The sequence below is a fragment of the Cydia pomonella genome, chromosome 22 (assembly GCF_033807575.1).
Source record: "Cydia pomonella isolate Wapato2018A chromosome 22, ilCydPomo1, whole genome shotgun sequence".
Taxonomy (NCBI): domain Eukaryota; kingdom Metazoa; phylum Arthropoda; class Insecta; order Lepidoptera; family Tortricidae; genus Cydia; species Cydia pomonella.
Window position 1 is genome coordinate 5,934,358 of NC_084724.1, and position 25,900 is coordinate 5,960,257.

At 39.3% G+C, this 25,900-nt stretch overlaps 1 protein-coding gene across 1 annotated transcript; it reads left to right on the forward strand.

Moving 5' to 3' along the window:
• The first annotated feature begins 365 nt into the window (after positions 1-365).
• On the forward strand, positions 366-25,138 carry LOC133530452 (PHAF1 protein CG7083). Its single transcript, XM_061868363.1, has 11 exons — positions 366-786; positions 15,883-15,965; positions 16,173-16,300; positions 18,228-18,387; positions 18,594-18,689; positions 19,286-19,433; positions 20,528-20,742; positions 21,431-21,555; positions 21,947-22,136; positions 22,817-22,912; positions 23,966-25,138. The coding sequence occupies exons 1-10, from the start codon at positions 723-725 to the stop codon at positions 22,901-22,903; spliced, it is 1,296 nt and encodes a 431-aa protein (XP_061724347.1). The 5' UTR covers positions 366-722; the 3' UTR covers positions 22,904-22,912; positions 23,966-25,138.
• Positions 25,139-25,900: the final 762 nt, after the last annotated feature.

A 25,900-nucleotide genomic window follows, 5' to 3' on the forward strand; every position in this document is an offset into this window, starting at 1 on the left:
GGAAATAAGACATCATGAAAACTGTTGATGTAAAAGAGATAGCATGCACTGTTTCACATTAGTTAAAAGGAGATACACGAATATCAGTGTTTACAACAATATTTTTTTCCTTAAGGTTGGTACGCATGCGTCATTAGGAGATGGCAGGGACGTATTCAATAATAAAAAAAACACCATGTTTTTATTTTTTTTGTAATGTATTAATATTGTAACAAATCTTAAGAATTAAAGTTTAATTGACTCGCTGAGTAAGTTATATGAATATGATTGACATGAAACATGAAATACGTTAGAAGCATAAACTATTACAATACCTTTTAAACAAAACAAAGCGATAAAACTGCGCATATACTATACCTACGTTTTAGTCATATGTGACTTATTGAAACATTAGACTGCTCTCAGATTTTTTATCATTTAGAGTAGCGTGCTAGCATGTGATCATCACCATCGGTCATATCATATCGCATCGTAAGTCGTACCTAAGTCCATAGTGGTTAGTGGCAGTGGCAACACGTTCGAGTGCAGAAAAAAAATACAATCCGACCCTGGCAAAATACAATCAGCTGTTTGTAATGACAGTTCTCTGACAAATACAAAATGGTTGAAAACTAAAGTTGGCAAACAAAGAAAGGCAGCGTAATAGCGTTTTTTGGCGTTTAAAAACGTTTTATAAAGTGAAAAGTGTATTAAAATAGTGCGTGTGAAGTGTTTAGTGCACAATGTTGGATTTGGAGATCATCCCGGAGCGATCCCTGGGCTGCGACGCCTGGGAGTTCGTTTTAGGTGCGTCTTTTGTTATTCTATTTATTTGTTACGTCAAAAATTTGCGTTGTATTTACGCGAGATGGCTTACGCAATGGTGTTTTGGACGCCACAACATCGTAGTCGACGGCATATTCGAATTTCGAATGCATTTTGCGCTGGCCATCGACAAAACATTGATTTTTTTACTCGTAGTGTCAATGCCTTTGTCTCGTCTGCACTGGCTGTTTATTTTTTTATTGCTAGTCTTGACCGTGAAATGGGTGTATTTCGTCACCAAAATATATTTAACGTTGTAAATTAGGCCTCGAACTTTTTTCCTTGACAACCCATTACGCTCTACTCTCAATTTCTAAGACGCTTATTATTAATTTTCGTTTAAATTATGAAATCTGCATGATTCATCCCGCCAAAATAAAATAAAATAATCCTCCATTTTATAATGATTTTATTATACAAACTATTTTGCTGGGTACACAAACTTTGCTTTAACATATATTTTGGACAGTATCACAAATTAAATAGTGTCAGACCAGGCTAAGTTAGCAGCGATTATAATGTACTTAACTATGTGTGCGATAAGTTAAGAGCCATTCTAAGCAAAATGTCAATCCTAAGGTATAAATTACCGTACAAAACCCTACGTATGCTGTACCTAGCCCTCGCTGACTCTGTGATCGGTTACGCTTTGAGTACTTATGGTAAAACCTATAAAACATATATAGAAAAAATATATAACTTACAAATAAGATTATTGAAGACACTTGTACCTAAGCATATCAAAAAGAAATACGAAACAGAATATGCACAACTTTTCAAATACTGTAATGTACTTCCGGTTCAAAATAAGTGTAAACTAGCCATACTAACTGAAGAATATCACTATGTTACTAAACTAAAAGTAAACAAAAGATGTACAAAACTAAGAAGTCTACAGAGACAAAACAAATATTGTAAACCCAAATATAATAACATATATGGCACTAGGCTGTATACATATATATTACCTAAAATATTAAATGATTTGCCAGAAGATGTTCGTGTAAAGTACTTAAATGGTAAACATATAAAAAAAGTAATTAAAATGCACTTATTGACATCAAACGACACAAGCTACTTATACTAAGAATCCTACAATGTTTTCTTTTTTTTAAATTTAGACATAAGACATTAATATATGTATTGTTCTCTGAACTCCCCATCGGCACACAAACCTCCTCAAGGTTTTGCCTACGATGGGTCTTGTATTAAATTCTAGACTGTAAATTGTTTGTTTATTCAATAAATTAAAAAAAAAAAAAAAAATAGCCCAGACAGTGAATGTTAGTTACTTTAACACATTTACTGCCAGACAAAAAACGGCGCACTACCACAGAAACCAGTGGTCTATAGCTGTTTACAAAACAACCCGCCCCCCAGTGGGTTGTCCGGCATCTGAACAAAGTTCACGAGCGCCCACCAGGTGGGTCCCTGGCAGTGAATGTGTTAAACATCAAACTTTTATAAAATTATGACATTTACTTAACACTTGCTTAGTCTGACTTCTACCAAAGTGCAAAAAAAACCTAATAAAATTTAATGCTATATTATACACAAATAGTTTTTTTTAATAATGGCTGCTAATGGCTCTATGTCTGTCATATCACTTTGTGTGGTAGGGCACAGCACATTGGATGTTTTTCCAGATCTAGAGCAGAGCCCCATTGGGGAAGTACCTCCACCTTACAGAAAACCGCAGCCAAATATTACTAGACCCTACTCATAGTGTTGTGTTACTGCCGGTGAGTAAGGTTGCCAACATATGTAATATAATAATGAAGCTCAAAGAGCCACAAGTGTTATCTTCAGTGGTCTAAAAACTTTCAGGACTCGGGTGTTATCTTTTGTGAGGTTTACAGAGCCGCAAATGTAGTGCAAGCCATGGTTTGCTGACCCCTGTCCTTTATTAAATAAATTTTGTATCAAGCTGAAACACCTGTAAACAATGTTATTAAGCTTAGAAATAAATTAGAAGTGAAAAAATTCACTGTCATGGGTGGGAATTGAACCTACAACCACTAGTACAGTGCTCTAAGACGTACCCATTACAGCAAATAATTTCCGTTCCCTTACTTGACAATTTGTACCTCATTACTTTGTTGTGTTTCCTTCCTTCTTTTCTCAAGCAGAAAAAAATATATAACAAGGACATGGCAATGAAACTTGAACTGAGATTTCTTACAATCTGGACATTTAAAGGGTTAAACATGAAAAGTATATGCTTATTTCAATTTTAAGTAATACATTTTTGGCAACAATTTCCTTTTTCGTATAAGCTTTTATCATTGACTGTGCTTCAGCACAGTCAACTAATACTCATTGAGACAATTCTAAAAACCCTAAACACAATTAGGTTGCGTTGTTTTATCACAGAGTTCCTATGACCACCTCCTGCCTCCATCATCAGGTCAGCTTGATGGTACCATAATATTGCATTGTCACCCGACTTATATGTATTCGTTATTCGTTATTCGTATTCGCGGGCTGGGTTTCCGCAACTCGACGTCGCAATTCGCGCCTATTTTGCGTGATGGTGGGTTGACGGCACTACTCCTGCCAACCCAACTCTACCAGGAAGCCTAGCAGACCCTTGATGTTGCCGACGACTTCTGGGAGAGACCCCGGGGAACCGAGGTATTGTGCCCGGTATTCTGCCACCCCTGGGCATTCAAGAATGACGTGGGCGGCTGTCTCCTCCTCCTCCATGCACGCTCTGCAGAGGGGGCTATCTGTAACACGTAGGGTTAATAGGTGTTTGTTTAGTGGGGCGTGGCCGGTTATGGCCCCAGTCAAAAGCCGGAGCTGTGGCCTCTTCAGCTGTCTCAGCCTCCTCGACAAACCGGGGTCGATTGTCGGGAGGGCCTCCTTCGCCTGCCTGCACGTGCCTAGGTTAGACCAGTACTGTTGGTGTTTTACCTTGGTGTTGCGTCTCAGCATTTTCCGGAGCCAGGCATAAGGCAGAGGTATGATTGGCTCCGGTCCTGCCACCCTCAGTTCCGAGCCACCTCTCGCCAATATGTCGGCTGCATCGTTCCCTCGCGAGTTGCTGTGTCCCTTAATCCACTGCAGAGTTACGCTGGTGGTGGTGCTTACCTCTGACAGAGCCTTGTGGCATTCGTAGATTAGCCCTGAGGTCAAAGTATAACTTTGCAGAGCTTGCAGTACTGACCGACTGTCGGAGAGCATGCGGATGGGGTAGTCCTCTACTTTCCTTGAGACGACTGCGTGTGCTGCCATTATGATGCCCATACATTCCGCCTGGAAGACTGTGTTGTGGGCGCCTAGTGGTGTTGAGATATGTATGTTTAGGTCCTCTGAGAATACTCCCGCGCCAGTGCCTGACCTTGTCTTTGATCCATCCGTGAAGATTCTCAGCTCTCTCGGGTTAAGTCCTTCACGAGGTTCTTCGTGTAACTGTATCTTGTATTTCTTGTCGAAGATGTATTGCCTGGGTATCCTGTCAGTCACCGCTTCTATTAGCGGTTCCTTACCTATCGCCTCGTAGAGGATCTCGGTGTGTGGTACCCTGGGTGGTCTCCAGAGATTCGATTTTTTGAGACGTACCGCCGAAGCTAGCGCTTCCTGTTGTATAAAGAGGTGCAGCGGCGGCAGGCCCAGTAAAGCTTCCAGGGCCGCGGTTGGTGTTGTCCTCATGCAGCCCGTAGTCGCCAAACAGGCCAACCTCTGGAGTCGTTGTAGTTTAGCTTCAACTGTGGATAGTTTGGTGCGTGGCCACCAAACTATTGCACCGTAGCTTATTATTGGTCGTATGACTGCCTGGTAAAGCCATAGAGTGATCTTGGGGGTTAGCCCCCAGGTTCTACCCACCATTCTACGACATTGCCAGAATACGACCGTGGCTTTGTCAATTTTGCCGTTTAAGTGATTACTCCAATTCAATTTGCTGTCAAGTATTACCCCTAAATACTTTACCTCTGCAGATAGTTGGAGTTCAGTGTTGAACAGTTTGGGAAGGCAGAAGTTTCCCAAGTTGCGTTTGTTGGTGAACATAACCAGCTCAGTTTTGTTGGGATTGACTGAGAGTTCGTTGTTAATACACCAGCGCTCCACGATGGCTAGTGCAGAGCGGGTAACATCGCATACCGTACCTGAATGATTGCCGCTCGTCAGTATCACTATATCGTCAGCATAGCCGATTGTGTAATAGTGTTTGTTGTTTAGTGTGGTGATCAGGTCATTCACCACCAGGTTCCATAGTAGTGGTGATAGGACTCCTCCTTGGGGGCATCCTTTTGCCACTAATGCTTGTTGTGTTTCGCCCGTCCCGAGTTTGATGGTTCGCTGGCTCAACATGTTGTTTATCCATTCTGTCATAACTGCATTCGCGCCATGTCTTACCAGTGCTGCTGTAATGCTGCTGAACCTGGTCCTGTCGAAAGCCCCTTCTATGTCTATGAAGGTTCCTAAGCACATGGATCTGTTCTTGATCGCCACCTCAATCTTACTTACCACTGCATGAAGTGCCGATTCTGTAGATTTGCCAGGGCTATAGGCATGTTGGTTTGGATGCAAGGGCACATTAATTAGCACCCTCTCCCTAAGGTACCTGTCACACAACCTCTCTAATGTTTTCAGCATGAAAGAGGTCAGACTGATGGGCCTGAAGGATTTGGGGTCCGAGTAGTCGCTTTTACCTGGTTTCGGTATGAAGATAACCTTGACCTCCCTCCATTGCTTCGGCACGTATCTGTGTGCCAGACAGGCGCGCAGAACGATGGTCAGCTTCAGAGTGAGATGCTTCCCGCCCCATTTAAGAAGCGCAGGGAAGATCCCATCCATACCTGGAGATTTGAAGGAGTCAAAGCTGTTTAGGGCCCACTGCGTGCGCTGCGGGCTGATTACCTCATATGTCTGTAGCCACTCGCCTTCCGTCGGGGTGGTTGTCTCCATCTCGTTCCAACTTACTGGGTGCGATATCACGCAGTCCGGGAAGTGCGTTTGCACTAGGACCCGTTCCGCCTCCTCCGGTGAGTTTGTGAGAGAGTTGTCTGGCTTACGCAGGGATCCTAAGGTTATGGTCGAGTTGGTAGAGAGGACCTTCCTTACCCTGTTGGCCTGCGTGGTGGTCTCGATGTCTGTACAGAATTTGCGCCAAGAGTTTGTGCTTCTGTACCTGAGACGTTTTTTGTACTTGGCCTTGGTGGACTTATAGTTGTCCCAGTCCTCGTCAGCGCCTGTGTTCATAGCTCTGTTCAGTTGCCTCCTCATCTTGCCCCTGAGTCTCTCCAGCTCAGGTCCCCACCAGTTGTTTTTCCCTCTGCTTCTGGTCGGTGGGGTCGATAAGGGGCATGCTTGATGGTAGCAATCCAGAATGGTGCTCGTGAGAATGCTTACCTGTTCCTCTATGCCCGCTGTGCCTTCTATTCTAGGGGGACCCTCCAGCTGTTTCAATGTTGTAGACAATCGCACCGTGTAAAGGTCACGATTCATCTTGCGTGGGTTCCGCCTGGGCACTGCTGCTTGTGTTTCTACCTGAATGTCAAATCGAATCCACTTGTGGTCTGAGCACGATACCTCCTTCGATACATGCCAGCCCGAGATTAGTCTCGATGCTTTTTCGGTTGCTAGGGTCAGGTCAATGATTGTCCTGCTGCGTCTGTTTACAAATGTCGGTTCTGAACCTGTGTTAAGGAGGTTGAGGTTTGTAGTGAATAGGTACTCGACGAGCTTCTTACCTCTCTCGTTACCTGCTTCCATCCCCCATAGGGGGTGATGCGCGTTCGAGTCGGTGGCCACGATGAGCTCGAGCCCTGCCTCTTCGCAGTAGTTGACCAGCCTTGCCATGTCGTGCGGTGGTGGTTCTTCAGCCTCCGGCATATACACAGAGGCTACTACCACCTCCTGCAGGCTGGAGTCTTGCGCCCCGTGCAGTTTTATAGCGCACAGGTCTCTGGAACAGAAGCTCGTTAGAGGTTGCGCATGTATGTTATTGGTTGTGTAGATGCAAGCCCGGGGGTTGTCCGGGCCCGAGTAGACTGTTAGCTTACCTCGACTTATATGTATATGTATGCACATTTTCAGCTAGATCGGATGTCGGGAAGAGGGTCAATTTAGCTTTCAAGATTTGTCCCGCACTAACTAACAAATTTACTTACTAACAGGGCAAGTTAAATAAAAGCTTGTAAAATAGGGTTTCTATGGTTGCAGCTCAGGTAATATTGGGTACCTATGTGACCCTAAAAATGGTGTCTGTTTGTTCTAAGAGGAAATAAGTTAATAAAATAGCTAAATATTTCCAATTTTCTAATTTATATTAACTTGAGAAATTGGTTTAGCTGGATAGTATTTCAGCATTTTAAAATTTGAATTTCTATTTTTATATGAGGTTCTAATAAGTTTTTTCTATTTTTTTTTTATAAATTATTTACATTAGTCAAGCTCCAAAATAATTGATGCAACTAATTTGCCGTAATACATTGACATACAAACACGTCGACATATATCTAAGAACGGGCCTTACGGGCACTAAGAATGGTGCTAGTTCAGTGGTGTCACTCACGAATTCGAGGCAATCGTGCTGTCTAACGCAACTAGTTGCGACCAATGGCGCGCATGATGCGATCTCATCAACCAATCGCGTTGTGGCGTTAGACTGCAGGATTGGCTCGAATTCGTGTGCGTGGCACCGCTGTACTGGCCCCATTCTTATTGCCCGTAAGGGCCGTCCTTAGATATATGGCAATGGTTCATAATATGTATATTATAATTATGCTTACACTACCAAATCATATGGATAATATTATAGACCATTACTGTACTCCTTACCCCCACAGCTGTGCCCCTTACTATTTTTATTATATGCTATTGACCTTTAAGTAAATTCAAAACAAAGAACATAACTGATAAAACATCTGTTCACCATGTTCATAAAATGTACCAACCATAATATTCCAGTATATCTTGGTCCCTCCACCCTAACCTAATATATGTACCGAGAGATGAATATATGTTGGTTACTGTTATCACTGTACGGACATATATTAAACCTTATTTGAAAGAGATAAGGTCTACGAATGGTTAAAAGTGGTGCTGTTATGTTAGTAAATAACCATGTTCTTGACCAATAACGACTGACCAAGGGTCAAAGTAACCTTTTCAAAGTTAATCTTTGTATATGTATAGTCTGTCTAAGCTTACTTTGCGCTTAAACAGAACAAAGTGAGGAAGTGTCATTATAAATGTCATATTTTCATAGAAATAGGACATTGATGATGACATTCCAACACTGGCATGGCGAATGCCAAGCATTGTTAGTTTGGTCAGACTATATTCCAGATATTAAAATGAAAATTATATGTTACCTACTAGGCTTGAGATACTTTTAGTATTACACAATCAATACCTAGGTTCTGTCGCCATAAGATATATCGGAGCGGCCGAGGCGCTCACAAATATCTGAGGGCCTACCGCGAACCACGTTCGACGTGTTGCCTCTCTGTCGCACTTGTAAATTCGTACGTAAGCGTGACAGGGAGGCAACACGTCGTAGGCCCTCTGAACACGCACTCTGACGCCTTGACAATAGAGGCGTGTTCAGATATTTGTGAGCACTGTGGCCGCTCCGATATATCTGATGGCGACTATACCGTATCAATACTCACGGTAATTCTTTATCAGTTCCTTGCCCACAGATAATACATTTCCTAGTTCGCAATATTTTTCGGCCTTGGCCATAAATACGCAAAAACGTGTGGATTAATGTTATTGTTATTTTTATTACACACGCACCTATTGTAAACATGTTTATAATATTTATATGTTCACTCATTATGATTAGTGCACTTTTATTTAACCGTAGGTTTATTAGTTTTTGTAATTAAATTGAATTTAATATTATGGAATAGCGATGATGACTAATAATAAGTTTTTGGCAAAATTTTCATTTTTGGTACAAGCTTTTATCGCTGACTGTACTTTTTTTCCACAGGCAACACAATGAGGTTGCGTTGTTTTCTCACAGAGTTCCTATGGCTACCTCCTGTCTCCATCATCAAATCTGCTTGATGGTACCATAATATTGCATTGTCACCCGATTTACATATGTATGCAAATTTTCAGCTTCATCGGAAACCGGGAAGTGGGTCAAATTTAACTTGCAAGATTTGTCCCACACATACTGACAGGGCAAATTAATAAAAGCTTGTAAAAAGTACCAATTTTTTTAAATTTAAAAATATTTAAAGTTAAAATGAAATCTGTTTCTTTCAAATAAACAAATTAAAACGAAAAAAAAATATTACTTTCTACTTACTACTCTCTCCGAGGCATTCTCCTGAGCACGAGGCGAATCACGTGTCGAGTTTTGTACTTTTGGTGGGTTGTTATATTTATTTGCGTATTTATTTTTACGGTGGGAACATTAATTGCATGTATACGCAAGAAAGTATAACGGTTTAGCACTGATTGACTAGCACGTTATTTTTTCGCGGATTAGCAAAGATATATTTTTAGTTTTAATTAATATGGATGTGGGCAAAGTAACGCCTGATTCTATACATTATAAAAAAAAAAAATTAAACCTAGTTACAATCTTTACTATCTAAGATATCTTAAATTATGTCCTTCCCTCGATAATTTTAATCAAAATTCTCCATACCAAACTTCATCAAAATCGATTTAGCAGTTTAAGCGTGAAGAAGTGACACAGACAGACAAGTTAGGTACTTCCGAATTTATAATATCAGTAGGGTAATTAGGGACATAATTATCTGGGACAATTTTTTTATTTATAAGTTTTTAATTGTTTTTCCACCCATTTGTGTTTATTATAATTAAAATATAATTAGGGTAGGGATTGCTTATCAGAAGTAAGGTGATGAGGATAACCATTGAAAAAGAAAGAAAAGTGTTAAGGGGCTATCCAGTTTTGTGGAAGCTAAAAATGAACTCCAATGTAGTTACTATGATTTTAATATTTAAAAATGTACAAAAATGTAACGGAGCAGAGTCATTGCCGCGGTGGCTAGGAAGTAACGTCATCACTTCGGCTGCCCCCCGCTGGCACCTCTCCCCGCGGTCGCCCTGTTGGAGTGGTACGCGACAAAAAGTTCGTTTACCTATTACAAAAACCGCAAAACTTTTACCAAAATTATTAGTCCGTTTTCTGGAGCTAGTCAGAAGGTTGTCCATTATTTACTGGTCACCCTTATTATTTACAGTACATACTACTTTACGGGACTAGCGCGATAATTAGCAACTATGTCGAAAATTTAAAAGGCCATATGTACTGTAAAACGTTGTACGATATATGTGCGAATAGGTAACTCGCAACTCGTGTCGATTTAAAACAATCCTTTCTGTCGTGTTTTAATTGATCGCCATTCTTTTCGAATTTCCTATTTTTCGCACTTGTATCGTAATGTAATTATATTTAAAAAAATTGCTCGTTTATATGATAACATAAACATTTATTATTCAGGCACGTAATACCAATGGTTACTATGCCTGACGATGACGGCCTAATTATTCATATTGTTCTATTTATCACCCATTGTCCTGTTTCAACGCGATTATGCGAACATATCTGTTCTAAAAAGCCGTATAAGTCGCAGACTCACGCGCATGATAATTATAAGTAATTATAATAGGTATAAAAAAGTAGGTACTCTATTAGAGCATGTACGGCCACGTCTGAAAATATCGAGACGGACAAAGTGCCAAAAATATGTATACACTACTGTAATATATGGGCCATAAGGTCGTGTATACATATTTTTGGCACTTCCGATCGTGTCGATGTTTTCAGACGTGACTGTACTTAGTTAGGTCGTAAGTTCTGTCACAAAGGTTTTTACTCTTAAAATTATATATATATATATATATATATATAGGACGGGCCTTACAGACACTAAGAATGGTGCTAGTTCAGTGGTGTCACTCACGAATCCAATCGTGCAGTCTAGTTGCGACCAATTGCGCGCGTGTTGCGAACTCATCAACCAATCGCGTTGTGGCGTTAGACTGCACGATTGGCTAGAATTCGTGTGCGTAACACCGCTGAACTCCGTCTGTAGATATGTAATATGTCAATGGATACAATGTAATACAAAGCTTTTTATTTTAAAAAAGCGGCCAAGTGCGAGTCGGACTCACCCATGAAGGGTTCCGTACCATTTATGACGTATTAAAAAAACTACTTACTAGATCTGGTTCAAACCAATTTTCGTTGGAAGTTTGCATGGTAATGTATATCATATATTTTTTTTAGATTTTTCATTCCGTTATTTTAGAAGTTACAGGGGGGGGGGACACTTTTTTTCACTTTGGAAGTGTCTCTCGCGCAAACTATTCAGTTTAGAAAAAAATTATATTAGAAACCTCAATATCATTTTTAAAGACCTATCCATAGATACCCCACACGTATGGGTTTGATGAAAAAAGATTTTTTGAGTTTCAGTTCTAAGTATGGGGAACCCCCAAAATTTTTTGTTTTTTTTTTCCATTTTTGTGTAAACATCATAATGCGGTTCATAGAATACATCTACTTACCAAGTTTGAACAGTATAGCTTTTATAGTTTCGGAAAAAAGTGGCTGTGACAGAATCGGACAGACAGACGGACATGACGAATCTATAAGGGTTCCGTTTTTTGCCATTTGGCTACGGAACCCTAAAAAATTGCCTTAATTTGAAAGCTGTTTTATGCTTTTGTTTTATGCTGATCAAAACGTAATATAATTAGTTTAAAATTTAATCATGCGAAGAGAATAACATGTCTCCCATGATTATTACGAAGCGCTGGGGGCCTAGCGTTAAGAGCATGTGGCTTTCAATCCGGAGGCCTCGAGTTCAAACCCCGGCTCGTACCAATGAGTTTTTCGGAACTTATGTACGAAATATCATTTGATATCTACCAGTCGCTTTTCAGTGAAGGAAAACATCGCGAGGAAACCGGAATAATCCCAACAAGGCCTAGTTTACCCTCTGGGCTGGAAGGTCAGATGGCAGTCGCTTTCGTAAAAACTGGTGTCTACGTCAAATCTTGGGATTAGGTTTCAAGCGGACCCCAGGCTCACATGAGCCGTGGCAAAATGCCGGGACAACGTGAGGAAGAAGAAGAAGTATCCCATGACTATTACGAAGCAGTAGTATAGGTAGTATTACTAGTATTGCAGTTTATACTTATGCATCTATTTACATCTAATGGCTATAATCGTTATTCAAAGTGATGACTCAATGGTTATCACAATAGTGCGTGCCTCATATTGTTTTTATATTGTACTCGCCGTTGTCAACGACTTCGTCCGCGTGGATTTATTTCCCTAAAAACATCTTCAACCCATTTTTAACCCTATATAGGGCTGAATTTTCAAATCACTTAAAATTATTTTTTGTATTTTCTAATATTTTCTGTTTCTACTAATTTCAAGTTTCTACTGAAATTGTACCCGTTTCAAACTTTCAACCCCTTTTTACACCTATTAGGGGATGAATTCTCAAAAACGCTGGAATCACTTTGCTCGTATTTTATGAAAATGTATTGTCACGAAGTTTCAAGTTCCTAGCTTAAAAATGAAATAAAATTTGTTCTCCTATACAAACGTTCATCCCTATTTAACCCGCTAAGGGGATGAATTTCCAAAAACGAATCACGGTTCTTCTATTTTAATATAATATCTTTTCCGAAGTTTCAAGTTCCTAACTTAAAATTAAACTTGCCCCCAATACAAACCAGGGATCGGAACCGGTTTTTTGGAAAAACTTTGAAATAAACATATATTTAGGTTTATTTTATACTCCAAATATAGGACTCGTTTGTGTTTTTTGATAACGACTTCGTATTATTAGATTGCCCAATTAGAAATGAAATAATTAACAAAGAACGAAAAAATACCGTTTTCGTTCCCATACAAAAATACCGGTTTCCGCTCCCTGATACAAACTTTATTTTTAAGCTACTTTTTAACCTCCTTAGGGGATGAATTTCCAAAAACGCTGAAATTAGTTTTCTTACTTTTCTAATAAAATACCTTTTCCCGAAGTTTCAAGCTTAAAATACAATTTTAACGTCATACAAAACTTTAACTTTTTAACTCGCTTAGGGGTAGAATTTTTGATAATCGCTTCTTATCTGTTGTACACTGTATAAATGCAACCTATTATGCAAATTTCAACTTCCTAGCTTTTGCATTTTCGGCTCTGCGTTGATTATTCATTCAGTCAGGACACACGCATTTATTATAGATAAGTAGATGAATCGGTTACTATTGTATACATGTTAAAGATGTAGTTAGACCGCGGGCCAGGACCATATTTCGTCAGTCATCGCCTCCCGGCTGATACTTTGTCAGATGATAGTTTAGATGCTGTTTTAAACTAAAAAAAACCGTCAGCCGCTTCTATAGCGGTGGAATTACCACTTTATGTGCGGCAAAGTATGCGTAATGTGTTAATTGCGTATTCCGTTGATGGCTTTTCAGGCATATGAAATGCTACATGCAAAGTTTCATGATTTTTTTTAATGGTAGAGGAGGCAAACGAGCAGACGGATCACCTGATGGTAAACGATTACCGCCGCCCATGGGCACCTGCAACACCAGAGGGGTTGTATGATTTGTTATTGCTATCATAAATGTTCTTACCACCGCGATATAACCGGCTGACGATTTTTTAAATTAAGAACAGCATCTGAACTATCATTTGACAAAGTATCAAATGGGAGGCGATGACAATTTTGTTTTTTGAGTGCGGTGGCTGCCATTCCTCAGCTCACCAACGGAGCGGGAGCTGACGTCCACGGGGGTTTATCATACCTAGCCGTTAACCACTACACGAGTTTTCAGCCGGGAGGCGATTGGTCATGGAAATTGTTCCTGGCTCGCGGTCTAAGTTCATCATAGTACTATGATAATGAAGGGTTCCGTACCGCTTGTTGAGCTGAAGCCGTGACGATAATACGATAGTATCTATATAGTAAGGTCCGACCGAGATCTCGGTCTCGGTCTCGGTCTCGGCATTCTCGGCCAAAAATCGAGCCGAGTCCTCGGTCTCGGCTCTCGGCCAAAATGGGCCGAGATTCTTGCCGAGACCGAGACTAAGCAATGAGTTATCATTGGTGAATTTTTTTGGTGCGATTGTTTCCAAAAGTGGTTACTTAAGCAAAAAAAAACGTTTTTAGCAAGCTTTATGTACTTTTAAAGACCTGTCTAATGGTGAGCCACATGAATTTTTATAAAACTATTAGTTACATTTATATGGAGTATATATTTGAAAATATATTTTACAATTTTTTTTCGAAACTAAGAAGCGACTTACATAATACATCTACACCTACGTTCCAAATTTGGTTATTTGGTTTTTGAGTAAAATGGCTGTGACATACGCACAGACCGACAGTCATAAGGACATGACGAAACTATAAGGGTTCCATTTTAGCCATTTTAAATTCATTTTTTTTTCTATTTTATAAATTCTCGGTCTCGGCCGAGAATCCCATTGAATCTCGGTCTCGGTCTCGGTCTCGGCCGAGACAAAAAAAGCGTTCTCGGTCGGACCTTACTATATAGTGCTTAAAAGCGGATCCCTTTGTTTAACATAATTATTGAAAGTCATAATGTAATGATAGTCATGTTATCATTAGTCATAACTCTGAAACCGTTAACTTTTCAGGAATTTCCTTAGGTTATCCTGTTAGGTTAGGTTTGTTTTATGGCAATCCTGAAAAGTTTCGCGTTTCGGGCAAACAATACATTATGACTTAAAACTTTATGGGAAACAATAGAGACTCGGTTAAAAGCTATGGGTGGTACCTCGGTTGTCCAGTATAGAGAAAAAAAAATCGTCCTCAAAAAAAATAGAAATCCGATCATGATCCTTTAGTCTTACCACCACTGCCTTATCATTGTCAAACTGACATATTCGCTAACGTCTGCGTAACTTACTTTCTATACATCTCGCTCGCACTAATACGCGAGTACGAGCGAGATGCATAGAAAATAACTTACGCACACGCTAGCGAATATGTCAGTGTCAAACTGGTGGTAGCCGTACTTATCGATACATAGGCAAGAGGTTAAATTAAACTGCCCAGATATAGGTTTTTCATGTTTATAAATTTCTTAAAAGCGGTGGTGGCCGAGTGGATATGACGTCCGACTTTCAATCCGGAGGTCGTGGGTTCAAATCCTGGGTCGTACCAATGAGTTTTTCAGAACTTATGTACGAAATATCATTTGATATTTACCACTAGCTTTTCGGTGAAGGAAAACATCGTGAGGAAACCTGCATACATCTGCGAAGAAATTCAAAGGTGTATGTGAAGTCCCCAATCCGCATTGGGCTAGCGTGGGGACTATAGCCCGAGCCCTCTCGCGCGTGAGAGGAGGCCTGTGCCCAGCAGTGGGACGTATATAGGCTGAATTATTATTATTTATTATTATTATTATATAAATTTCTTATTTCTTTTTCGCAAATTGTAAGGTACATCAGTTTTATTTTTACAACAACCCATTATCAACTAACGAACAGATCTTATCTAAAATTTACATATAGAGAAGTCTGCCCCCATCCTAACCTAACTCAATTCAATTCTGAACCTTATTACTTGATATTAAAATCTACAATTGAATGTGTTTATCCGGTATTGTTTTGTAAGATAGCGGCACAGACATTGGTTGGAGTTATCGGTCATTCGCGAATTGTACGGAGTCAACCGATAGTGGGCTGTTTTAACTGGTTATCTGTACCTACATTTTAAAAACGACATGATATATCTAACTTTTACTACGGCTGTCTCCTATTACATAAAAAAAATGAGTAATGGACCGACTGGATCAACTTCTTTTAATCGGGTCTTGTCTTTCGAGATGGTTCCACGGTTCATGTTACTAGATGTCGCTGTTATAATAATTTCATTAAATGCTTTTATATAGACTTATTTTTGAGGTATATTTAAAGTACTGTATTTACCTCAGTAAATCATATGATATAATGTATTTCCAACGGTTCGCCAACACAAACATCACGCGGTACGACCGCTCTGCTCGCCGGTCTAACATCGACTGACTGTAACTGTCAGTGACGTCACAGTATATTAACATGTAATGTTTGTATGTTCCAGGGATGCATTTCTCTCAGTCAGTGGCCATCATACAGAGTCAAGTGGGCACAATCAGAGGAGTACAAGTACTATATAGTGATCAGGTACGTGAAATACATAAAAAAAAAACACTCATTGTGAGATATACCAGTCATATACCTAAGACCTATTTATACCTATGTTTTACAAACAAAGCATTCTGATTCTAAAGAAATAAAATTAGTTATTAAGTCCACTGAGTGTACATTTATATATTACGTGCAACGTGCAACAATGTTTAAATATTCTAACTTACCGTTTTGTTGTTTCAGAACCCCCTAAACGTAGACCTAGTGATAAATATGCCTCAAGACGGCATCCGGTTTATATTCGACCCGGTCGCCCAACGGCTCAAGATCATAGAGATATACAACATGAAACTAGTTAAGCTTAGGTATAGGTGAGTACCAGCATTATTTACTACTAGCTTCTGGCCGAGCTTCGTCTGCGTGGGATGATGATTGTTATTGGTACAAACTATCCTATGCCTTCTTTAAACTATCTCTATACCAAATTTCCTGTAGATCGGTTCAGCGCTTTAAGCGCGAAGAGGTAACAACAGACAGACCACACACACACACACACACACACGCACGCACGCACGCACGCACACACACACGCGCGCGCACACACGACTCATAGATATTTAGAGAGACTTCAGCATTTCTAATATTAGTAGGGATGATACCATGCTGTAATCCAAGTTATAGCCTGTTTTTATTCGACACAGTCGCCCAATGACTAAAGATCACAGAGATATATTAGCGTAAGCTTAGGGATATGTGACTATAGTCAAGTGTAAAATTAGATAAAATTAGAAGATGTACCTGCACACCTCTTATTCATGAATATGTTCCATATCTCTGACGGGACATATTTTATTTCATTTTATTTTATTTATCCATGCTGTCACATTGGTATACAAAAACATACACGTTATTTTTGAGTAAGTTGTTTATTTTTACACTTGGCTGTACCAAAATCATTTAATATCGTACTATTCTCGAAATAATATCTCACCAGAGAACTCTACAACCTACTATCTATATTTACTATACACGATACTTTAATTAAATTTTATTGTTAGAAATTAAATAAAAATCTCGAGCAGAATGATAATTAACAATTAATGCATTGCAGGCGCCTAAAATGATTGCAGCACGTCAAACATTAATTATGTAATTATACACACGCAATCTTATTTTCATAGGGATAAGGTTTACAGTATTTAGTTTAACCTTTTGAACGCCAAGAACACCTAACGTCGCCTTTACTAGTCGTACCCACAGCGCCAAGGACAACTATAGGTGTCATGGCGGACGCTGTCAAAGTAACCTTCACACATTGGAGTATGGTTTACATTAGCTCCCTTGCGTCCGGGAGCTTGGCGTTTGAGTGATGTTTGTGTTTATGACATAAAGCGTTCAAAGGGTTAAATAAGCTATAATCTAGTTTCATATGAAGGTGACCTATACTAGACTTGTAGAAATTGATCGATACTATCAGGTTAAGTGACCTAGCGACATTAGTATCATGTAATGACAATATCTATTGCAAGAGGTGTAATGACTTCTGTCATTAGTGTATCGGCTGTTGCTAGTTAGGTGATTAGATAAACTTATTTTTATGGCTGAGTAAAATTGAAGAGGTTAATAAGATTAAAACGAATAGTAGATTGTTAACCAAGGTGTTTAATTCACCCGAGTTAAACACTACTTTTCATTTCGAATACGAGTAAAGTAAAATATATGTGCATCTAAAATAACACGGTTAAGTATAAACTTCAGTAGTATTTATTGACAATTTAGGTAAAAATATCCTTATTTGTGGAAGGGGGAGTTAATTATCATAATGGAAATTGTACAAAAAATCCATTCATAACCAAAATTTTAACCAATAGTAAAAAAAAGAAAAATTGTTCTTAAAAAGTACAGTGCTCTAGAGCAGTAACGTATCATTTTCTGCACACTTTTTAGAAAAATAACTTTTTATCAATTCCGATTTTTATTAAAAGTCTTGAAAATGTGTAATAGAAAATGTAACAATATAAACAACATTGAAATATGTTTCTTATCCTTTGTATATCAATTGACTGTTGGATCGGCTAGTACAATCACGGACACAAATTGTTGAGCCATTTGGGGTTTACTTTATTGGACATTTTCATACCGTTACTATTGCCAACCAAATTAGCTTGAACCCCTGAATCAACAATTTATCTGTGACCGTACCTTAAATTCTTTCGAATATCATGCATGGTGGACATGCGCTTAAAGCACATACTAAAACCTTTATCGTGTACCAATAAGGTTCAATTTTGTTTACAGCGGCATGTGCTTCAACTCGCCAGAGATAGCGCCATCTATCGAGCAGGTGGAGCACTGTTTCGGCGCCACGCACCCCGGCCTCTACGACTCGCAGAGGCACCTGTTCGCGCTTAACTTCCGGGGGCTGTCGTTTTATTTCCCCGTTGATAGCAAATTTGAGGTAAGCTAACAAATAGACCAGGCTCTCTAAAACTGTGTTGTATGCATAATTATTTTTGCCCAGTTTGACTTCTGATCCCTGTAGTAGTGCTCCTAGGCTTGAAACCCGATGTTGCCAGGCTGACAAGTTGTGCCGTTTATCAGGAACTCCTGATAAGTACGTAATATCTGCTAAGGATTATTAACATTTGCTACGTATGTTTGCAGCCCGGCTACGCGCATGGACTGGGCTCGCTCCAGTTCCCGAACGGCGGCTCGCCCGTCGTCGCCAGAACCACCATATACTACGGATCTCAGCATCAGGTATACCTACTTTCAATCAAATAACTACGGGGTCAAATGTTGCAATTTAAATTTGACCCACTTCCCGGTTTCCGATGAAGCTGAAAATTTGCATACATATGTAAGTCGGGTGACAATGCAATATTATGGTACCATCGAGCTGATCTGATGATGGAGACAGGAGGTGGTCATCGGAACTCTGTGATAAAACAACGCAACCTAATTCTGTTTGGGGTTTTTAGAATTGTCTCGATAAGTATCGGTTGCCCGTGGAAAGAAAAGTAAGTAAAAGTAAGCCTTCGATGCAAGAAATGACAATATGGCGGATTTAAGAATTATCACCCTCGTTGCACAATGTACTATTAGAGGCTTCCCATACGAGTGTAGAGTCAGACCAAGATAAGTTGGCAGAGATTTTGACAGCCCAGATAGTGCAAGTGTTATTTTAAACGTTAAACTTCTATGATATTACGCCGTTTACTTAACACTTGCACAGACTAGGCTATCAAAATCGTTGGCAATTTATCTTGGTCTGACCCTGACTGAATATTAATGATATTTATGGTTTGTGGGTGGCTAGAGATTATAACTAACTGGTTTATTGCTGGTTGTACTAGGCCAGCAGCAGCGTAGGAGCGGCCACGGGCGCGCCGCTGCCACCTCTGCCATTATCATGCTACCGGCAACAGCTGCACCTGCGGCGTTGTGACGTGCTCCGCTCGCCGCAGACCACGAGGGGGCTGAGGCTACACATGTTCACTGAAGGTAGGCCTAGACTGCAAAATATAAAATGTTCATCACATAATAGTGATATTAGTTACATACAAGGTAAACATGTTCGTACTTGCCGATTTCAGTATTAAAAATTAGCGGCGTGATATAAGACAATAGTTAGAAAAATTGACTTATGAAACAAATAAAGTTGAGTTATGTACCGTCAACCGGGGTCAATAGGGACGGCTGGGGTGAATAGGGACAAATTTTGATATGTGATTTTCCTGACAATTTCTTTAAAAAAAGCCACACAAATGGTATCATACAAAATTTACTATTATTTTCAATCGACTGATACAATTTATGTGTGTATTTTTTAAGACATTGGCGGTGTAACTAAATAATAGAAATCAGTGGCCATGTAATTTTGCAACTTGGTCGTGAATCAACGGTGTAATTGAAATAATTGAATAAAGTCTATGGTTGTTTTAGATTCATAAGAAAATCTAGAGTTTCATTCCACAAAGCAGTTTGTTTGCGTTGGTCGTGATACAAACGCGCGTTGCAGGCGCGTTAGCATCGATATAGGTGTGCAAAGGTCTACAAGCTGCGTCTGACTTGCGTGCGAATCGCGTGTGTATCGATACTAACGCGTGTTGACGGCGCGTTAAAAAAACACGGTGTGCATAGGCCCTTAGAGCCAGAGTCAGTCACGATAATACACCATCAGTAACAAAGCGGTGTTCACTTCACGTCACACCGTGTTTCGTAAAACTTCGCCTGTATTTGAGCTTTTTCTAAAAAATATATAGAAGACCTAATTCTCACAATCCTGGTGTTTTTACGTTATTTCAACTCAGAACCACTAAGCATATTTATTATTAAATCTTGATGCTAAAAAAATGTCCCTTAAATTCGTATGGAAATTGTAGTTTCCACTATGTCACGCACATACAAGTGAAAAATTTCACACTAAAACGTGACGTAATGGAACGGACCTTTTGGGACATCTTCATTTAATAGTAGGATGGAGAATGCTAACGATTCTAAGTAGATTGAGCCCAAGAAAGTCCAGTTTTGTAAGAATTCGTTTTTGAATATTTATTCAACAAAGCGGCCTTCTTCCATGTGTTACAATTGTCCAGGCACGTCGCGCGCCCTGGAGCCGGTGCAGCTGGCGCTGTGCCGCGTGGTGCGGTTCGGCGACTCGTGCCAGGCCGTGGCGCGCGCGCTGGGCGCCCCCGCGCGCCTCTACTACAAGCACGACGACAAGATGCGCATCCACCGCCCGCCCGCGCGCCGCCCGAGGCTCCAGCCTCCCGCCACGGATTACTTCTTCAACTACTTCACCTTGGGATTGGTAAGCGAAAACGATCCTCTTGCAAAAACACTCTAGGGGTAAGACAGACAAGACCGTGTCGATACTGGAATGTTTTAGATTAAATTGCTTTAACTACATAATAAAATAAATTAAAAAATAACACAAACCTCGTAGACGATGGAATCTTTTTGTTCGTTCGCATGAAGCCCTCGAGTGCCGCGGAGCCGCGTACGAGGAAACTATTAGAAAGAAATAATCCTGGCACACGAGAGATTAATTCTATCGCGTGAGTTATATACGTAAAACGACTGCCAACTTTCTTTTTAAATTCAATTCCAAAGCTTCCATTTCAGTTCCATCTGTCCCGTTGCCTATATATCTGTAATCAAAATTTACAAGTTAAATTAAACACAGTTCCCATTATTCTCTCATTTTTTTATTATTATTATTCGATAGAGCTAAAACTTCACATAGGTACCTACCTGCTTACATATGTAAATTGGGTAATACTGAAATATATGTACCATTGACCTATGAGACACCGTAGGTGGCCATAGAAACTTTATGATAAAACAACATTTTCATTGTATTTAAGTTTCTTAGAAGTATTTCGATGAGTATTAGTTGCCTGTCGAAAGACGGGAGCGATAAAATCTTGTACCAAAAAATTTTTTTTATTCAAGATATGTACTTATTTATGCAAATAAGTAATTATGTTATATTTCAGGATATCCTCTTCGATGCGAGCACGCACCAAGTGAAGAAGTTCGTCCTGCACACCAACTATCCTGGGCATTACAACTTCAACATGTACCATCGTTGCGAATTCGAGCTCGCCGTGCAACCCGACAAGTTAGTACTTTTGACACAGTAAAATGACCTTGCGTATATCTTATTATTTGTTTTCTTTATTACATAAATTGCAATGTATTTTTTGTTCTCTAAGACCAGCATTTTTATTGTTGCACGTGCGTAGGATGTGTCGACGATATTTGTGTCGCTTAACTTCAAACTCTGATAAATCCACTCTAGCTCTTAGGAGACTATCTACCTTATTACCTTTTCATTATATACCAAAATCTTAAAATCTCTGAATCGGATTTATCCGGGTTGTGACTTATTTATTGTTTAATTATATTAGTTTTCAGAAGATTCACTGTTCTTGTTCTTCTGTTTGAGAATTATTGTTTCATTGATTAGTACATGTATCTTTAGTCTTAACATGACTGCTTCCACATTCCAGATGCGAACCCAACTCGCTAGTAGACAGCGTGGGAGCCGTCAACATCACCGCGTACTCCAAGTGGGAGTCTGTCTCCCGCGCGCTGCGCGTGTGCGAGCGGCCCGTTGTCCTCAACCGAGCTTCTAGCACCAACACCACCAACCCGTTCGGCTCCACGTTCTGCTACGGCTACCAGGACATCATATTTGAGGTTAGGCTTTGTTACAAGTGTTACAAGTTTGGACGAGGTCGGTTAGAACACTTGCCAATTATCTACTTTGGCCCCCACGTTCTGCTACGGTCATCATGTTTGAGGTGTAAAATGTTACAAGTTTGGACAATACCGACATAACTTTGTTGTAAGTAAGGATTGGTGTCCCTGAGAGTCTGGGAACGCCCCGTCGTACTCAACCGGGCTTCTAGCACTAACACCACCAACCCGTTCGGTTCTACGTTCCGCTGCGGCTACCAGGACATCATATTAGAGGTTAGGTTTTAAAGCGCTATACATGTCAGAAATCTGGACGTTAGTGAAGACCGCGGTCGAGTAATGTTACTGATGGGGTAATTTAGCATTGTGTTGAACAAACCAACACTACCACCCCATTTGTCAACACACATCATGCTAAAAATGGTAATTAGTTGTCAGAATTTGATAGATTTATTTTACTCAAATTCTGACAACAAATACATACAAAACATATATACTTGAGGTCAAAAAGCACGTGTACTTTTTAACTTCTATTAACATTCCTGTTTTAGATTTTTAGCAACTAAGTCCGATTTAAAAATATAAGGCAGCATAAACCGGTCTTATTTGTGATATTCTCGATAACTTCTTATTTTCAGGATTAAAAAACATGATGATGTTGAAGTATTTGCATGTCGCAGGTGATGTCGAACAACTACATCGCGTCCATAACGCTGTACCAGCCCGAGGGCGGGCGGCCCGCCTTCGCCGTCAACTCCATCGCGTGACACAATCAGGTTACTATTTATTCACACATGATTTACACTAACATTCTATTTATTCATATAAAACAGGTATCTTCCACTACCGCTAGGATTATTAGATTTTATGGAGATATAGAGGGTGAAATTTTAACGACCAGCCATACTCTGCGTATTGAGTGTACAGGTCATTCTGAACAACTTTTATTAGAGGACCAATGCCGAAATGGCTTGTAATGGAAAAGCTTGCATATATATGTAAGTCGGGTGACAATGCAATATTATGGTACCATCGAGCTATTCTGATGATGGAGACAGGAGATGGCTATAGGAACTGTGTTATAAAACAACCTTATTGTCTTTAGGGTTTTTGTAATTGGCTCATTGAGTACTGGTTGCCTGTGGAAAGAAAAGTACAATCACCGATAAAATATGAAATTTTTGCCGAAAACTTATTAAACATATTGTTGCATTAGTAAACTTACATATGTTTTACCTCTCTTTTAACAAACAGAAGTGTCACAGATAAGAAAAAGATCATTAATGCATAACGTTAATGTATAATTAAGATGGTCATTAATGCGTAACGTTGAGGGTAGTTTTTATGGTTCCGTACCCAAAGGGTAAAACGGGACCCTATTACTAAGACTCCGCTGTCCGTCTGTCTGTCTGTGTGTCCGTCTGTCACCGGGTGTATCTCATGAACCGTGATTGAAATTTTCACAGATGATGTATTTCTGTTGCTGCTATAACAACAAATACTGAAAAAATACGGAACCCTCGATGGGCGAGTCCGACTCGTACTTGTCCAGTTTTTTTACGATTTGTTATATATTTTTAATGAAAAATTCGAGGTTGTCACAAAAAGGAGGGTTGAATCAAAATATTATATATAAATATACGTTTCATTATAAAAACTGTGCCTTAAAAATTAGCTGACATGTTTTGTAATTATTATATATATTCAGCTCCCATAGGTGATCTGACTTTGGAAAGTAATTATATATATATATATTATATCTGTATGTAACATAAACCTTATATATTTCAGTAGTATCATTCATAAAAACAGCTCCTTTACCTTTCCAGGTTTCCCCAAGCAAAGGCTTGTACACATCCTGAACTATTTCAGTTGCCAGCCTTTACAATCCTCCACTTGCGCGGGCAACACCGTTGCCACGCGCTGCGAAGCAATCACAACATATCCCCAACATAAAGCACCTAAGAGGAAACAGTATTGAAAAAAAAAATGTGATAAAAACTGTGAAAAAAAAAACTAAAAAAAGTTAAGTGAGTGACAGATCTCAGATGGTGTGCATAAGTCTTATTTAATTCCTCGGAAATAGTAACTTTTTTATTTCTCGACATAGAAGGATATGTAAGAAATTAGTTAAATTTGTTTTTAAACGAATTCTGATTCACGAGAATTAGCATTAGGCTGTTGTAAATATTTTTGAAAATATGGTAAAATTAAGAAATCATAAATCAATGTATTTTTTCTAAAAAAAAAAGATGATTTTGAAAGGCGTTTGCTATTGCGTGTGGGAATATTGAGAAAAAAAAGTGTAAAAAAATATTTTTCTTATGACAACACCACAATATGCCATGGATGTTTTTTTTTGTAATTTTTATGGTTTTAATTATTAATAAATGTGTAAGGATTATAAGTAATGTGCCTCACTATGACGTTATTTATTTATGTGTTCGTATTTTCATTTTTTATATTGTCTTGCTTTTCGATTTCGTCAATAGTTTATATGAATCGAAGAGTTAAGCTTGAATCTAAATCCTTTCTTATCTAAAATTTTAAATAAATAAAAAAATAGGCGCTTAGCCTTTCAAAGATAGCATACTCCAGAGAATTTAGAACGGTTACCACCGTGGCCGGGCGGTCTAGTGGTCAGGACGTAAGATGAAGATGCGGGTTCAATTCCCGCCTTGGCCACCGGTGGACTTGGTCACTTTTTCTTTAGTGTACGATCTTTCAACTTATTAAAAAAACTCTGACTTATGCCAATTGTTTATTTATTTAAAAATTTAGATTCAGGACGATTAAATATAATTTTAAATATTGAAAGCCAGCGTAATACAGATACCATCAAAGATCAGTACGATCAAGGTGCACAAAAATATCTGAACTCGACTTTATTGTTAAGGCGATAAAGTATATATTCAGATATTGTAAGGCACTATACTAGAGTCAGACCAAGCCAAGTTGGCAGCGATTTTGATAGCGCAGACGGCGCAAGTGTTATTTTAAACGTTAAACTTATCAGGAATTATGATGTTTACTTAACACTTACATCGTCTGGGCTATCAAAATCGCTGCCAACTTAGCTTAGTCTGATTCTATCATCGTCCATTTTTGATGGTGATAATATAGTTCTGAAGACATGCTTTGTTATGTGTCATTATGGGTAGACGAATGTGTGTGTGTGTGTGTGTGTGTGTGTGTGTGTGTGTGTGTGTGTCAATGCCACGAAGCTGTCACAAATGTATGTGCAATATAGTTTTGTCTTATCAACACTTCGAGCAAACTTGATGAAAGTCAAAAACGGTTAAAACACGATAACAGGTTTTTTGTTAACATACATACCAAACTGTTCTAGAAATTTCGAGCTTTGTCTTATTCGTGTCCTATAGGACGAGATATGGCTTGGCTGTTTTTTGAATTCGTTTTGACCTTTTGAACGCCAAGAACACTTAAAGTCGTCGTTACTAATCGTGCCTACAGCGCCAAGGACATTTATAGGAGTTACGACAGACGCTGTCAAAGTAACCTTCACACTTTCAAATAAGGTTTAAATTAGCTCGTATGCGCCCGTACAGTCGTTAGTTTTCAAGCTGACCCTTACGGCTAACTTTTTGTCTATTGTAAGTGAAACCGCACGTGCTACAACTTGCAAGAACAAATCCTAATTGGCACCTGAGCGTAGGCTAGTCCAATGCTCAAAAATCAGTATAGGTGCGCTGTCTGATATTACATTACGCATCTCGATGACACATTTTAAGACAAGTTCTGTA

Bases quoted from the DNA above. Each gene is read 5' to 3' on its own strand.
- LOC133530452 (XM_061868363.1), top strand. From the start codon at position 723: ATGTTGGATTTGGAGATCATCCCGGAGCGATCCCTGGGCTGCGACGCC. The intron at 18,690-19,285 runs GTATACCTACTT...TGGTTGTACTAG, and splicing joins ACTACGGATCTCAGCATCAG to GCCAGCAGCAGCGTAGGAGC. The intron at 21,556-21,946 runs GTTAGTACTTTT...TCCACATTCCAG, and splicing joins CTCGCCGTGCAACCCGACAA to ATGCGAACCCAACTCGCTAG.